At 40.4% G+C, this 16827-nt stretch overlaps 1 protein-coding gene across 1 annotated transcript in view; it reads right to left on the reverse strand.

Annotated features, from left to right (window-relative positions):
* Window positions 1-16827, reverse strand: part of PRAG1 (PEAK1 related, kinase-activating pseudokinase 1) — a 54385-nt gene that overhangs the window by 24597 nt on the left and 12961 nt on the right. Inside the window, exon 4 of the mRNA XM_049772325.1 lies at window positions 1941-2098. Coding sequence (XP_049628282.1) covers window positions 1941-2098 — 158 coding nt within the window. The remainder of the gene's footprint in view (window positions 1-1940; window positions 2099-16827) is intronic.

The following is a 16827-nucleotide window of genomic DNA, read 5'->3' on the forward strand; positions in this document are numbered from 1 at the left end:
CAATTTCTGAATGCAGAGCCAGAAGGAACCCTTTGAGCGCTGCTATGTGTGACCCAAAAAACAAACAAAAAAAGAATTCAAATTTTGCTGTGCACTTCCATTGACTAACTGACGGATGATAAAGAAATCACACTCTACAAATTGGCTTTGAGAATCTAACCAATCGAACTTCCTTTTTTCCCAAGCTTCACACCCCAGTTACCCTCCCCTGCTTCCACTGAAGGGCAGATGTGGGGGGGGGGGGTTGGGTCCTGGGTCCCCTCCCTGTGTCAGACTCCCACTGCTTACCCCACTATTTTTTCATTAACTGGCAAAGCAAAGCCCTTTCCTTCTCTCCATCTACTTAGTTCTACCCACACTGCAGCCAGGAACTGGAGTCCCACCTACTGAGAGGTTTCCCCTAAACCCTTTATCAGTGCTCACTGATTTCCCTGTCTTTTGGAAGTCGTTAGAAACATACATGTTCCAGGCAGCCGGATTTCCTAGCTGATCCAATCCCTCTCCTGAGCCTCAATTTTTTTTTTTTTTTTTTTTGGTTTTTGGGTCACACCTGGCAGTGCTCAGGGGTTATTCCTGGCTCCAGGCTCAGAAATTGCTCCTGGCAGGCACAGGGGACCATATGGGGCGCCGGGATTCAAACCGATGACCTCCTGCATGAAAGGCAAACGCCTTACCTCCATGCTATCTCTCCGGCCCCACCTGAGCCTCAATTTTATCTCTTAACCAGTCCTAAAGAATCCAGAGTGCAAACTTTTCAGTTCACTATTCTGCCAAGCAAAGTGCTGAGGTGATAAAATTCTGTTCTATTTGCCATCTTCACCACCAGCTAGCCAGGGGTAGGGGGACTGTCCATGGTAGATGATGACTCTCTCAGAATTGGTCATAATTGTGGAGGGCAGGAAAGGCATATCAGTCCAGGGTTAGAAGGTTTATTGTGCCCAGCCCAGCCCTCTACAGAATAATATGCTTTGTAGAAGTTTTGCACAATAGGCTGGGAAAAGAAAGAATACCAAAAAAACCTGCCCAAAAAAAAAAAAAAAAAAAAAAAAAGCATCTCCTCTTTGCCACATCACATCCATATCAAGCCAAATGTTTCCTGTTTTTTTTTCCCCATCAAAATGAGCAGAAGGTTACCATCAGAATGCACCATAGGCTGACTCATAACATAGGCCCGTTTCCCTCACATTTTACTCATCATACAGAGAGAAAAAATGTGGGTGATAGTAAATTGACAAGGGAACTCCCTGCTTCAAAATTATTTAGAGAAGAATGTCCCTGAAGGTATGAGAAAGAAAGTCACAGGAGCCCAGGCTGATCTGTGCAAAAATAGATCCAAGAATAGGCAAGAGAGGATTCACAAAGTTGAGAAAAAAAGATGAAAGATCTTAATTCTCTTCTCCCAGCTAAACAAAAACAAGAGTTCCCTTCTGGGGCTAATTTCAGCCAGGACATATGCACACGGGATCATTACAGCTTCATCCAGAATGTGGGTTAGACATGAAGCCACCACGGTTGAACTCAACAAACATTCAGGCAAGCACCTGCTGTATCCACCGAAGTGTGTGCATGTCTGTGTTCATAATGGACACCAGAGACAGACACATAGAGTAAAACTTGTCTTTGGCACATAGTCAAGTTCTAAAAACTAATCCAATGGAAATAGTCTGAGAGAAGACTAAAGGAATATAGTAATCAAAATGCTTTCAAACACAACTTCCTCCCACCTTACCACAATGATGTAGATGCACACACAACTGGAAAAGGCCTTGTGGGATGAAGTACCTTGTCTTAGATTCATCCAGAAAAGAGTTTCACTGCTCCTACAGACAATCAATTTCAAGGGGGATATTGGATTCGAAGAGTGGAGCTAGCTCAGTCCTTCAGGCTTGATATTTTGGACCCCAGAAAACCAAAGCCTCCTAATCAAGGGCAAATGTTACCTCCATCACTGCAGGTCCTGGAGTTGGAGGCCAGGCTGTCTGTGGAGCCAGTGGTGAAACTGACGTGGCCACCCCGGAAGGATGTGCTGAGGCTCTCCGTAGAACCCTGGCTCACTTTCTCCAAATCAGAGCTGCTCTTGTTCATTTTTAAAAGGTGCCTGGGAAGTGTAAACACATATAAAATGAGGCATTAAAATTTGGTTTCCGTTGAAATAACTCGTCTATAAGTCCAAGGGCCAATAATGTTCTTGAAGTAATGTAGCAAAACAAATAATTCTGAGAACAACAGTGGCCTGTTTTAAACTTTAGGTACATGAGTGGCTGGAGATCTGAGTGTGGCTAAGGGAAATGAGTATATTAAATGTAGACAAGCATTCAGATCAGGGTTTGAGAGAACTGTCTTTAAATTATGAACTTTTCGGGGCCAGCGAGGTGGTGCTAAAGGTAAGGTGTCTGCCTTGCAAGTGCTAGCCAAGGAAGGACCTCCGTTTAATCCTCCAGCATCCCATATGGTCCTCCCAAGCCAGGGGCAATTTCTGAGCTCTTATCCAGGAGTAACCCCTGAGCATCAAATGGGTGTGGCCTGAAAAACCATAAAAAAATTATGAAGTTTTCTGCTGAAACATTTATGTCCTCTAGTATATCCTGTATAACGTTTCTACAAAGAAGTTTTGAACATTGTCACCATGTAAGGGTATAGAGATATGCAGAAACTGGGTTGCTTTTCAAAATCACAATATAACTGTATTATAAGCTAGGTCTGAAAATGTGGAATTTTTTCACCTGATATTTTCTTACCTTCAAAAGACCTAGATTATTCTTTAAAATTAAGGGGAATTTTACTTAAATTTGAATCATTCATCTCTTATAATTCTGAGATTAATCATGAGACCAAAACTCTTATTCCACATCTAGGTAGGTCATCTGCCCTTAAGCTTTCTATGAAATCTTTAGTTTCTTCACTAAGACAGTGTCACTGATCTATCAGGCAGAGGAATTCCAATTCAAGGAAAAAAAGGAAACTAGCCTAGGAGAAAAGAGTTCCATTATTAGGTAGAACATTTAGCTTATTGATTTTCCTCTTCACCTTTTCCAAGGGCTACATAAATATTCACTGTGACCTGACATTTTCAGCACTAAGTGAAACAGACCACAGTCAATCCAGATCTGGCTCTATTGGTGGTAACCCAGATTTGTCTGAACTGATATATCCTGATGACATTCTTGTTCCCATTGCGGTAGATCTATTGTTCTGTATCTGGGTAGGAAATATACAATGCAGTATCGATTTGGCATCAAAACTGCCCTATTCAATTCTCATGACCTTACAGTCAAGAAAAAATTGATTGTTCTTTGTGTTCAACATTGAGAGATTGGTTATTGGTGCTCACATTCACTGAAATTCTTGGTTTATTAACACAAAAGTTAGAAGGAAGTTTGTTGCCATGAAAAGTGTTCTCTAGAAACATGTCCCTTTCCCCACTTCAACCCTGAGGACCACTTTAGGCAATGTTTTAAAATTGTCAAATCTAAAATCAGCAGGGGTGGCAATGTTACCAATAATAGTGCTCTTTATACTTCAATGACACTGCAGGGAGCTTGCAAATATCAAATCTTTAGGAAGTGCTATGGCCATAGATTGTCTTTATTTTGCCCTCTGGCAAAATAAAATCATAGGAAGTATCATAACATTTTTTATTCTCATTGAGCCCATCAAGAATGACTTGCCTGGGGCTGGAGAGATAGCTGGAGGAAAGGTGTTTGCCTTGCATGCAGAAGGATGGTGGTTCGAATCCCCGCATCCCATCTGGTCCCCCATGCCTGCCAGGGGCGATTTCTGAGCGCAGAGCCAAAAGTAACCCCTGAGCACTGACGGGTGTGACCCAAACACCAAAAAAAAAAAAAAAGAATGACTTGCTTACTCAGATGAATTCGGGGTATGAAGTGGGGGAGTGGGTGGGAGTGGGGATAGCTCTCTGTCTAGCAAAATAGTCAGTTGCATCAACTCAACAACCCTGGATTCTACAAAATCCAATCTAGAGACTTTTGGTCTTCAGGTCCAGAAAGTTGCCTTGGGACAAATACTAACAATTCAGCTACTGAACAGGCCCAACTCTTGGGTCCATAAGCTTCTAAAAACACATGAGATGAAATTCATGGAAGTAGATAAAGCTACAAAATACTAAAGAACTTATGCACGCGCACTTTCGGCATGTTCTCTCTCTCTCATGAGCACACACACGCACACACACAAACACACACACACACTTAAGGTAAAGAGCTGGAGATGTTAAGGGGGCTGGAGTTTGCCCTGCATGTGGATATTCCTAATTTTAACAGTAGAATTAAATATGGTGTCCCTTCTCTCTCCACTCCTCACAAAGCTAGTTGTGATCCCTAAGCACAATACCAGGAGCACCAATGTTGTGACCTAAAATAGAAAAAAAAGGATAAAAGTAAAAACTAAGTATTTAAAGAAGAATTCACAAGGACCAGATATACAAATATATAGCTCTCAAGTTCTGAGCAGTACAAAGGTTGTTTCAATGTTGAGTATGAATTTGCTGTGGGTCCTGCTTGACAAGTTTTAAATGGAAAAGAAGATTGTAGAGTACAAAAACTTGGGATCAGGCACACTGTTACAAGTCTTCTGTTTTATAATAATTTTTAGGCCTTGCATGTTATTAAATGCTTTTTCTATTTCTCTTGTAAAAAAATTCCATTTCCTCCTTTGTCACTGGGATGAGTTCCACTAACTTTCCTTAAATTGACTCAACTTACACACTTTGCAATGTATATTGTATCACTCAATACAGGATTCATTTTAGTAGTGATTATATTTATATAAAAATGTTTACCCATAACTTTACTTTTTGGTAATATTCTTATTCTATATGTTGTGGATGAAGGGTTAGTGAGATCACTGACTGACTTTTCTGCACCTTCATGGTTTGTTTTGCCAGAGGCAAGGACAAATGACAATCTGGATCTGCTCATCAAGGTAGAACAAGATTCCACTTATTTTAACAAAAGACATTTTTCTCCAGCTGGAGACATGGGTCCTAGCCTGGCACAGGTCAGATGCAAGTTGGATTCCCCAGCACTGCAAATGATCCCCCCAAACATCACAGAAGTGATCCCTGAGCACAGAGTAGGAGTAAAAACTTAGCTCTGCCAGTTGTGCAGTTGTGGACAGACAGAGACAGAGACAGAGAGAGAGCTTTCTTTCATTAATGATCAATTGATTTGTGTGTTATAAAGCTGGTATGCATGTCTCTAGGATAAAAACCGGTGTCATGAAATGTAAGGAAGTGGCTTCAATGGCCCAAACCACAGACGCTGGTCTTTTCCTTGCTGGGTGGTGAATAACACTCTTATCAGCTGCAGGAGAGCTGGGCCCACACAGATGGCTTTGCTCAGGCAGGGTGATAAATGACTTGTTCTTGCTCAGACTTCCTTTCCTGCCTCCCCCATTGATTAGACACAGTCACAAGCGAGTAAGGTGAAATGCAGGGCCAGAACCACAGTGTCCTGAGAGACTCGGCGCCCACAGCTGCCGCCCTGTACTTTCAAAATGCCTTTTCACCCGTTGTCCTGACAAAAAAGAAACCTTGCCAGAGTTTTCTCCCTACTAGAGCTGTAAGAAACCTGGAAAAAAAATATCCAGCCGGAAGGGCCATCTGCCAGACTTCCTCATTTGTAGGAACAAGCCTCCTCTAAAAATACTCTCAAGCTTTTCAACAGCCAAAAAGCTCCACAGATGCAGGATAGACCCGTGTGGGACAGAAACTATCTCCAGCTTCACACACGCCAGCATGGCTGAAAGTGTGGCTGGACCATCTTTTCATCTACAGTGTTCTAGCTTTGGCGCTCACATACACTTGCTGGAGAGCTTTGTGCCTTTAGAACAGAAAATGAGAACGCTATACAACTTTAGATGCGGTCCCTAACCCCAGAACCTCAGTCAAACTCCAAGACCTCAGATCAGTCAAATTTCCTCTGAAATTCAGTGAATACCTGAATTTTGTGGTAGCTCTACAACACCCCAAAATTCTAGACTTTTGTTTTTTTTTACAGTTGCCAAGGAGTGACAAACAGAGACAAACCAAGTCATGCAGAAATCAAAGAATTGAGACTGTCTTACCATGCTAGACTCCAGCTTGAGGTGCCAAACTTACTTTTAGGGCTTCCGAGAGCCCCATGGCCAGTGGAAGGGTGTCGGTGGGGTCCTGAGGAGCCACTCAGAGAATAAAGAGCCACTTCGGAAACATGCGATTGTGTTGCAGCCAGCTGCAAAATCACTAGCTCAGAGCTGGGTCCCCTCAGTTCCTCTCTGACTTCTACAAAATCACTTCCTGCAAAAGCAGGAAAATGGGACGGCTTGGCCTCTGTGACCTGCAGCTTTCAAATCTTCAATTGTCTGTGGAACTCCATCCTGAGAGGCGATTCAAACATGCCCTACCCTCCCTAAATCTTCATTCCAGTATTTACTACCCTTCAGTTATATAGCCTTGATTCCAAATTCTGACTCCATTCAAGCTGAAACATAGGGTTCCCTTTGTGAGTAAGAATACTCTGGTTTTTAATGTATCTCATGCTTCTGTACCTGAAGGACACCCACTTCTACTTATCTATCTTGAATACCATTCCTGGGATTTTTCCAGGCCAAACAAACAGCCCACACAGAGCATGATTTGAGGTGTGGGGGACACAATAGTGTGTGGAGTTGATATAATGCCCACTATGTTGTCACAAACCAAACTTGCAACCTGTTAGATAAAATTTTATGAAGCTCCTCTCATAAGTACATCTAGGCTTTAAGTCTCATAATTCTGAAAAGAATTACAGCCTTGAGGTATTTTGAGCATCCTAGCTCAAAATATGTCCAGAAGACTTCTCAGTAGGATGGCTGATCCTGAACAGTTCTCCATGGAGCACTGCTACAGAGACATCATGGCCACCATATTGAATCAGTTCACTCATTCGTAGGAAAGAGACACAGATTTTTCATGACAACCTCAATTTCAAATATTTCCCTCTCTGTGTCTATAATTTGGAGTACATGCCTATATTTTTACTTAGCAAATAGATGAGCCACATTTTGATTAATACATTGTGAACTTCCTTTCATATATCCTTTGCTGGGACAAGTTGCTTACTGACTCTAAAGTACCTTCAACTGCCCTTCCTTTACCACTTCAATAGTCTTTCTTTTTCAAAACTTTACATCCTTAGGAGCCCCCAGTGTCAGCATCACTTATCTGCAAATCCGTGCCAAATCTTTCCCATCTGCTCTGATCCTTTGTTTCTCTCTGAAATTCATACTGAACTAAGTCTGAGTCCTATCACGGAGCATTTCGTTATTATCCTAGAGCTTATTCTCCTCTTTTCATGTTGCTACCCTCAGATTATAAACTGTTGAGGGAGTGGGAGCACAGTCAGAGGCTGGAACATGGAGTGATTATTCAATCCTTCTTGATTAAGTTGTTTCAATAACTCGGGGGCATCTCAGGAGATGAATGTTTCTTTTAAGAAAGAATAATACTTGCCCAGCAACACTTGCAAAAGGCAGGGATGCTGAGCAAGAAACTTGCAGGAAAGATGGACTAAATAGCAGAATCTTCTTATGTCTGCAAAATCCAACAGTCCCAAACTTAAGTTTATACAATTCTTGGGGTGTTTTGTTTGTTTGTTTTCAGTTGTTTGTTTTAGAAGATATGATGAAAAAGAGAAAAGAGCTGGAAGTTCCAGCTCACCTCAGAAGCTCACCACAAAGAGTGATGAGTTTAGTTAGAGAAATAACTACATTTTGAACTGTCCTAATATTGAGAATGTATGAGGGAAATGTAGAGCCTGTTTAGGGTACAGGCGGGGGTTGGGTGGGGAGGAGGGAGATTTGGGACTTGGGTGATGGGAATGTTGCACTGGTGATGGGTGGTGTTCCTTTTATGACTGAAACCCAAACACAATCATGTATGTAATCAAGGTGTTTAAATAAAAAAAAAATTTAAAAAAAAAAAACTGCAAAATTCACCTTTGTGCTCAATCTTTACTCCACAATTTGCTCAAATTTTATTTCATATTTTGTACTTTAGAATAATTACTAGTCTTCATGTTTCTTGTCTGAAATATTGCAATATCCTTCTTACTGGGTTTCTACACTGAATTATTATTTTTATAAAAAAAAAAAAAAAGAAAAAAAAGGGGCAAGATATAACCAAGAAGACACATTGGCTTTATTGTAAAATTTTTTAAACTGTGATAGTCTTGGATGAAGATGCTAAGAGAGTTACTTTTTTTCTGCAAGCACTGCCTGAAAAAACCACCGGTGTGCACTGAGACAAACAGACTTATTAGATGTTTCCCACAAACTTAGGAAGACAAACAAAAGTAGGACATTATATTCATTTTGGGTTAGACCAGGGGACCTCCACACCTCCATGGTCCCCAGAAAGCAAGCTTGTTAATATGCATTTGTAGATCATATACTTGCGACTGCAGGGGGTCAGAAGATGGGGGTAGAACTGAGCCCCAAAGCCCTTTGGTTCAAATTTAAGTTGAAAGCATTTTACATTTAGTGGAAAGAATTTAATGACATGAATAAAGAAATCATACTTATTTTTAAAGATGGGGTCAACCACCAAAATATTTAGGCTAATTAGTTTTAGTCAAGGATTAAATAGCTTAAATTATTCAAACAATGTCTAAGCATTTGCCTTGATTAGATAGATAGATAGATAGATAGATAGATAGATAGATAGATAGATAGATAGATAGATAGGTAAGATAGATAGATAGATTGATGATTTTTGGCAAGGAAACTTCTGACTATTTTTGAAAAATGATATTTTAGGGGTCTGGAAATAAAAGTCCTTTATCTGTGGCCCCAGCATGTGAGGTTGTTTGCTTGGACACTCAGAGCTCTGGACTGCTGGGAGCCAGAGGGCAGTTGTGGATGGTGGCATTTCTATTGTGGGAGGTCTCAGCCAAATCTGCACACAGGTATACTGGCAAGTGGGCTGCTGAGAGGCCACAGCTAAAGGTCTACAACACTGAAGCATTTACAAGTGTGACTCCATCCCCAGACCACACAGCTCTTCCTCCAAAGCAATCTGTCGTGAATAGTAAGACTCTTCCTCTTTGTCTGGATAGTCATGGAGAAATTTTTAGATGTGTCCACACAAGGTGGGCAGATGAAAAGATGAGAAAATAAATTAAAAGACTGGAGCCACCAACCCAGAAAGACCTCCTCCACCATCTCTTCTGGCTCCTGGTAGGAAGTTATAAGAACAAGCTTAGCAACTTTCTGAAAAACAGCAGACTAAGTATGTCCAACTGGACCTCAGCATCCCCCAGATGAAGCGCTTTACCACCTGGGTTTGGATTCTGCTGCCACTGACTGTGGCCTTCAAACAATCAGTTTTTTTGAACTTCAGGGTATCATCTGTCAAATGGGTTAGCAATGACATGGACTTGGGGTGGAAGATTCAACAAGTCAATATTTACTAGGTGCTAAAAATGGCACCAAGAATAGGCACACCTTCCAGAGTATTTGGTTCTAAACCATGGCCCTAGAGTGAATATCACAATAAAGCAAGTCATACAATGTTGGGTCTTCTGGTGCATATAAAATTGAGGTTTGCACTAAGATGTACTTTTTTAAGTGTACAATAGTATTGTGTTTTAGAAATAATGTATATACCTTAGTTCAAATATCTACTAAAGGGTTTGGAGAGATAGTACAGCAGGTAGGGTGCTTGCCTTGCACTTGGCCAACTTTGGTTTGATCTCCAATACTCTGTATGGTCCCTAAGCCTTGCAAAGAGTTACTTCTAAAAACAGAGCTAGGATTCAGCCCTGAGCACCGCTGGTTTGGCCCTTAAACACCACCAACAACAACAAAAACAACTTAAAATATTTGCTGAAAAATAGTATCATGTGAACCTTTAACAAATACTAATCTTGTTGCTGGTGGGTTTTATACAATGTATAATATTTGAGGCACTGAATGTGGTAAAGTGGTAGAGTAGAAGCCCTAGTCTCTGGCACTGTAAAATAAAAGAAACCTCTGACAGTATACAAAGCACAATAAAGTGATATGTGCTGAAATGAGGCATGTATGCATAGAGAAAGTTCTAGTTAAAGAGCCCAGAGGATAGTAAGGGAGTTGGGGAGAACTCTGAGCAATGTGGAATAAACATAGAAATTCTGAAATTGCAAGATTTTGCTTTCACTCTTCCTTGTTACCTCTACTTAAGCATTGTACTTGGAAGAGATCCAGAAGAAGATACTTAATCAGAGCTATATTTTGAGGTCATGCCATTTTTCTTAGATGCTTGGGAAGATATGGCTTGTCCACCAGCAAAACTCAGTCTGAATCTATGTAGATAGATGTTCAGGCCTCTTAGCTGTCCAGGTTGCTTAGTTCAATTATTTAGATTTTTATTGTTTTTGTTTGGGGATTACACTTGGTAGTGTTTGGGGAACTATGTGCTGCTGGGATCAAGCTCATGCTACCCACAGGAAAGGCATGCACTAAGCCAAGTGAACTCTATCTGGCTCAATGCAAAAATGTAGAAATACGTGCTAGAGTATGGGATGCAAGCTTATTGCTTGCATGTGGCCAATCCTGGTTACATCCTTTACACCACATGCAATTTCTGTAGCATTTTCAAGTGTCACTCTCAAGCACTGAGCCAGGAATAGCTTTTTGGGCACTGTGGGTTGTGACCCTCCCCCAATCCCTTCAATAACAAGGAAAAGAAGACTCTCCTATTAGTCTGCCTGCACCCCCCACCAAACATCATCAGTCTCACTCCCTTCCTTTCCCTTTCCAACCGGCTCCCCAGCACACAAAGGAAGCAGACCACTGACTAACCCCAAACAATAGTAAACTGTTCCTCATTATCTTGGGTGATATCATGGTTCTAGTGCTAACCATTCAAGTTGGAACACCTTGTGGCTCTGCTGACTGTTCAAGTCCAGTCACCACATTGCTCTGCACCTGATCAGAACTCTCTAGTTTTTGGACAATTGGTTTTGGCAAGTTCAAACCACTCCCTCCCTCAGCAAGAGCATGAAGTCAACACCACTGACTGACCCAGTTTCAAAGGGCAACTATTCTGCTGAGGAAGTCTGTGTAAAATATGGTTCCTCATTTCTACCTTCTGCCCTAAAAGGTTGGGTCATTTCTAACCATTCAGAGTGATCCTCACTCCACACAGTATTTGGCTTCCTGTAGTCAATGGCTACTGATTCATCCTCTACATTCATCCATCTTTCTACAGGGTTGGGGAATGAGGGTCAGATTTAACTTCTAACCTTAGTGGTGGGAAAAAGTTACACTGGTGAAGGGTGGTATACATTTGATGAACTAATCCAAATGACTGAAATCCAACTACAAACATTTTTGTAGCCACGGTGCTTAAATAAGAAATTATTTTTAAAAAATATGTACAAAATCCAGAAGAACAAAAAGTTAGCAATGTTATAATTCACAGTGAAATGATTCAATAAAAATAATTTAAAAACAAACAAACCTTCCAATTCCCTAAGGATGGCAGCCAGCATCAAACCTGGGTGGGGTCCAGAAGTAAATTTTTCTTGAAATAAAAGACACATTTTTTTACTTTCTTTTTTTTTTATATTTAGTTTATCTTTATTAAAGCACCATGATGGCAAACATGTTTGTAGTTGAGTTTTATTTATAAAAAAAAGAACACTCCCCTTCACCAGTGCTATATTCCCTCCATCTCCCTTCTTCCCTACCCCTTGCCTGTATTTGAGACAGGCATTCTATTTCTCTCACTCACTACCATTGTCATGATAGTTGTCAGTGTAGTTAATTCTCTAACTGCACTCACCACTCTTCGGGTAAGTTTCATACTGTGGGCCAGTTTTTCCAGCCTCCAAGTCTATTGTCTCTGTGTATTATTACAATGGAGATTCCTCAAAAAAAAAAAAAAACCCTGGAAATTGCGTTCTCATATGATCCAGCTATACCACTCAAAAATTCACAAAAATGCAGTTCAAAAATGCCTTCTGCAAACCTATATTTATTGTAGCACTATTTACGATATCCAGACTTTAGAAACAACCAGGATATCTTTAGCAGTTGAATAGCTAAAGAAACTGTGGTATGGGGCCGGGAAGGTGGCGCTAGAGGTAAGGTGTCTGCCTTACAAGCGCTAGCCAAGGAACGGACCGCGGTTCGATCCCCCGGCGTCCCATATGGTCCCCCCAAGCCAGGGGCGATTTCTGAGCACATAGTCAGGAGTAACCCCTGAGCGTCAAACGGGTGTGTCCCAAAAACCAAAAAAAAAAAAAAAAAAAAAAAAAAGAAACTGTGGTACATATACATAATGCAATATTATATAGCCATCAGGAGAGATGTAGTCATGAAATTTTCCTATACATGGATGGACATGGAAACTATTATGCTGAGTGAAATAAGTCAGAGGGAGAGAATAGTCAGAGACACAGAAAAGTCTCCCTCATCTATAGGTTTTAAGAAAAATAAATAAAAGACATCATTGTAATAATGCCCAGAGACTATAGAGATGAAGGCTCACAATGTGAAGCTCACCACAAAGAGTGGTGAGTGCAGTTAGAGAAATAACTATACTAACAAATATCATGACAATGTTAATAAATGAAAGAAGTAAAATGCCTATCTCAAATACAGGCAAATGGTGGGGGATAAGGGATGGGGGCATTGATGGTGGAAATGTAGGACTGGTGAAGGGGAGGTGTTCTTTTTATGACTGAAACCTGACTACAAACATGTTTATAATCATGGTGCTTAAATAAAGATATTTATTTAAAAAACACAATAATGTGAAAGACACATCTTTGGTTCTCAGCTTGTTCAGAAATTCCAAGTATTTTAGGAGACTTATGCCAGGAATTAGACAAAAATGTTCACACTTTTCACTATTGCACAAGAGATCCCAATGTTCTCTGCTTAATCATTTTTATTTGCTGACTTCACCTGATTCTGGAGCATGTAGTATTCCTTGCTCTTGAACTCCCATTCCCCAAAGCAGGTGTCTCAAAGTCATCATTTTCTTAACTGCTATCTTCCTCTTAATCTGCACAGATTACTACTGCTATTATTATTATTATTATTATCATTATCATTATTATTGTGATCGTTGTTACTAGAGTCAAACCCCAGACCTCACACACACGTAAGGCATACTATCTACTGCTGAGTGACATCACAACCTCATAAGAATTTTTTCTTTGTTTTATGGTCATACCTGATAGCACTCAGTAAGTTACTCTTGGCTCTAAATTCAGGAATTACTCTGAGTGGTACTGAGGGGATCAAACTTGGATCAGTCATGTGCATGGCAAGTTCTATCCACTGTACTATCCAGCCCACTATGATGAATTTTTAAATTACAGACTCTTGTTCCCTTCCTTCTTTCTCTTCAAGGTCATATTATTACTTAATAATATGTCAAAGTATTTCAACTCCTCTAGTATTTCTCCAGTGGAGCCATATTTCTACCGGACTCTGTCATATGGATTTCTTGTTCTAGGGGACATTTGAGGTTTTTCTACAAATCAGAAGACATAGTGATAACACTGACAACTATTTCCCTTGATTTTAGATTTAGAAACTTTCACAGCACCTGCATTTATAAATGGGCATCAAAAAGACTACCAAGAACTCAGAACTCAAACTCATTTGACAGTATTCTAAATGGAAATTTACTAAAGAGTAACATACTTAGGTAATAATATTTTTAATTTGGTATTATTTGAAGACACACATGGCAGTGTTCAGGGATCACTTCTGTCAGGACTCAGGGGACCTTATGGGACATGGGGATCAAACCAGGGTCAGCTGCAATTAAAGTAAATACCCTACCTACTGCACTACCTCTTTAACTTCCCAAAATAAACTTTTTTAAGGAATATTTTCTCCAGAGATTTTCCTTTCCCTCTACAATATATAGTTGTTCTCCCAAGTCTGCCTGTGAGATAAGCACATGAGATAAGCCATACAGGGCTTTAGGCAAAAGTTGCTTGAAATAGGTGATCTACAAAGTTGCTTGGGGACAGCATGCCCATCTCTTTAAAGATCTATTCAAAAGCAAATGGAAAGAAAATTTGAGCCATTTCTGCATGTGGAGGCTAGGACCTTAACACCTGCAAGTCTCTAGCTGTAGAAAGAAAAGACAATGACTATATAGAAAGAAGGTTCATCAACCCCAATGGAAGAAAATCAAAGTCCCTTAATAAATATAATAATGGTTTCCAAATAATAACCACGGGTTAGTTGCACTACAAGTCAAGAAAATGTTTCCTTCACTGAGTTCAGAACAAAAGAGTAGGCTATCATTCTGGAAGGTACATTCCTCTAATGTCTTGATGGACCTTGATCATATGGCCGATGTTTGTATTTTTTAACTCACTTCAGAAGGCTGGAAAAAATCTATCCTCAGAGAAGTAAAACCACACCCTAGAATTCCTTGCAACTTGCTGGTAGAGAAAAAAAAAAAGTCCTTAGGTGATTCCTACATGAAAGGAACATTCTTGTGGCAAGAGAGGGCTCGCTCAACACACCTGCTCAGCTTTAAGTTTAAAAGAGAGAAAAGCAGAGAAAGAGAGAGTTAAAGTTTGGTTCCAAATGTGAAACTTATAATCATTGTAGCATAATTAATCTGTGAAAGGATGCATTGTGCCGATCTGGTGTTTGCCCACCTTGAAGCATTAATAATTATTAACCTCCACTTCTAAACTCAAGGTGACAATGTTTTATTGAGCAAGATTAGCTGCAGAATTACAAAGGGGTGTTGAGTGAAAAATCAGGACAAAATTTGTAGTTTATTCTGGCCTCCCTACCTCACAATAATCCTCAATGGGGATTATTGATTATCCTCATTAATAATCCTTTACTTAATGCCTACCAGGTGCCAGATACTGTGCTAAGATATCTAATGGGAAAGTCAAAGAAAAGTGCATGTTATAAACATGGCCCTTATACTGCCAGGCACTACACACAGAGATTGATTTAATATGTCTCAGGAAACACTGTTTTAACTCCCAACAAGGGCCAGAATAGTCCTGGACAACCCAATTTCAGAAAAATACTTTGGTGCAAAAGTTTAAAGAGAATTCTTTCTTCAAAATCTTTTGATGTAAAAATCGTAGAGTTAGGCCCTTTTGGATCTGAGATCAACAGTGCACATTCTCTTCTTACAGCTAATTATTTAGGAAATATTTCTTGGCTAGAGTGATAGTATAGTGGGTAGAGAGCTGTACTATGGCACCAGGTTTATTTCTGGCACCCTATATAATCCCCCAAGCCCACGAGGTGAGATACCTGGAGAGAGGGAGGGAGGGAGGGAGGGAAGGAGGGAGGGAAGGAATGGAAGGAGGGAGGGAAGGAGGGCAGGAGGGAGGGAGGGGAGAATAGAAGGATGGAATTTTGAGCGTCAAGTATAAACTATGCACTGAGTAAGACATTATGAAATTAAAGATGGCTATGCAGACTCCTTTCTTGCAAGGAGCAGCAGGTCATTTTTTGTTCTGTTTTTGCTTGTTTGCTTGTTTTTGTTTGTGAGATTATACCTGGTAGTGCTCAAGGGTCATTCCTGGAAGTGCTGCGGGATCAAACCTGAATCTTCAAGAAGCAAAATATGCATTCAAACCACTGAGTTATCTCTGGTACTTGGTCTTTTGAAAAGGTTTTTACATGCGTGTGCTAACCTTGATCTTGGATAAGGCAAAAGGCAGGTAAAGGAATGGCAATTTATGCAGTACTGTAGGATATCATGCTGATGCATTTGTACTACTGAGCTGAATGGAGAATCCCATTGCTATGCAAACACTCTCATCAAAGGGAATCAGTCTGAGAGAGCTATTGGGGATAGTAATGAACACCTGCTGGTTTACTTCAGCACATCCCTTAGGGCCCTGGAGAAGCAGAAACCGGAGCACTGGTTTTCCCACTCTGTGCATAAAACCCTCTAGAAAGATGAGTTGATACTGGAAGAATGAAGGAAATCAGCTCTACTTTTTAATTTTAGCCCTGGAAACATGTTCAGAGAGGGAGGAAAGGCCCTAAAGACCTTATATATTCAACTTAGAGGTATATTTTCAAATTATAGAACACAAAGCTAGGAACCAATTTTAACTTCCCTGATATGGAATCACTGATATCCAGTATTCTAAGCTCTATCCAGACACTCATGAAAAGAGGCCAATGATTTAATTGCCCTGGAATGGAGCAAAAATATAAACCTCCATTGTAAATACATGGGCTTTGTTCTATTTGCCAAGCTCTAAGTATGTGGGGGGGGGCAAGTTTTCACCCTGAAGTATGCTCAGTGCTCACTCCACCCACCTGACCTCCAGCTGTCTTATTTCAGTTTTATCCAAGAAGTTAAAACACAGTGAAGAGTCTAGGCACACAATCCTATTTTTTAATACAAATTGTGATTTTTCAAAATGCCACATGGGAAAACCCAAGATGAACCATGATAATGGGGTGCCCCAGGAAACTTGTCACCCTCTCATCACTTATGAATGTGAAAATGCACTCCAGCCCTCTGTCACCTATGACTGTCCAAAATGCCTCCAGAACAAAAGCACTGGGAGCTTGACTGATTAAGAGTAGATAAAATTTTGAGTCAAGTGCCTATCTTATAAGATTCCCCTCCTCGAGCTCATGCTGAGATAGGGCTTCAGAAAGTCCACATACCGAATGGGTAGATAGAGGTGTTTGAGAACTAAGCTTGGCCTGTGACACTGTGGCAACTCATCATTTGCTGAGAAGCAAGGTGGGAAAACAATTTCAACTAAGTAAATCTTCCAAAAGCAGAGTGGGTCTCCGCTCCCTAAAATTCACACAGGAGAGTAAAGAGATAGGTAT

Source organism: Suncus etruscus, chromosome 4 (assembly GCF_024139225.1).
Source record: "Suncus etruscus isolate mSunEtr1 chromosome 4, mSunEtr1.pri.cur, whole genome shotgun sequence".
NCBI classification, from domain to species: domain Eukaryota; kingdom Metazoa; phylum Chordata; class Mammalia; order Eulipotyphla; family Soricidae; genus Suncus; species Suncus etruscus.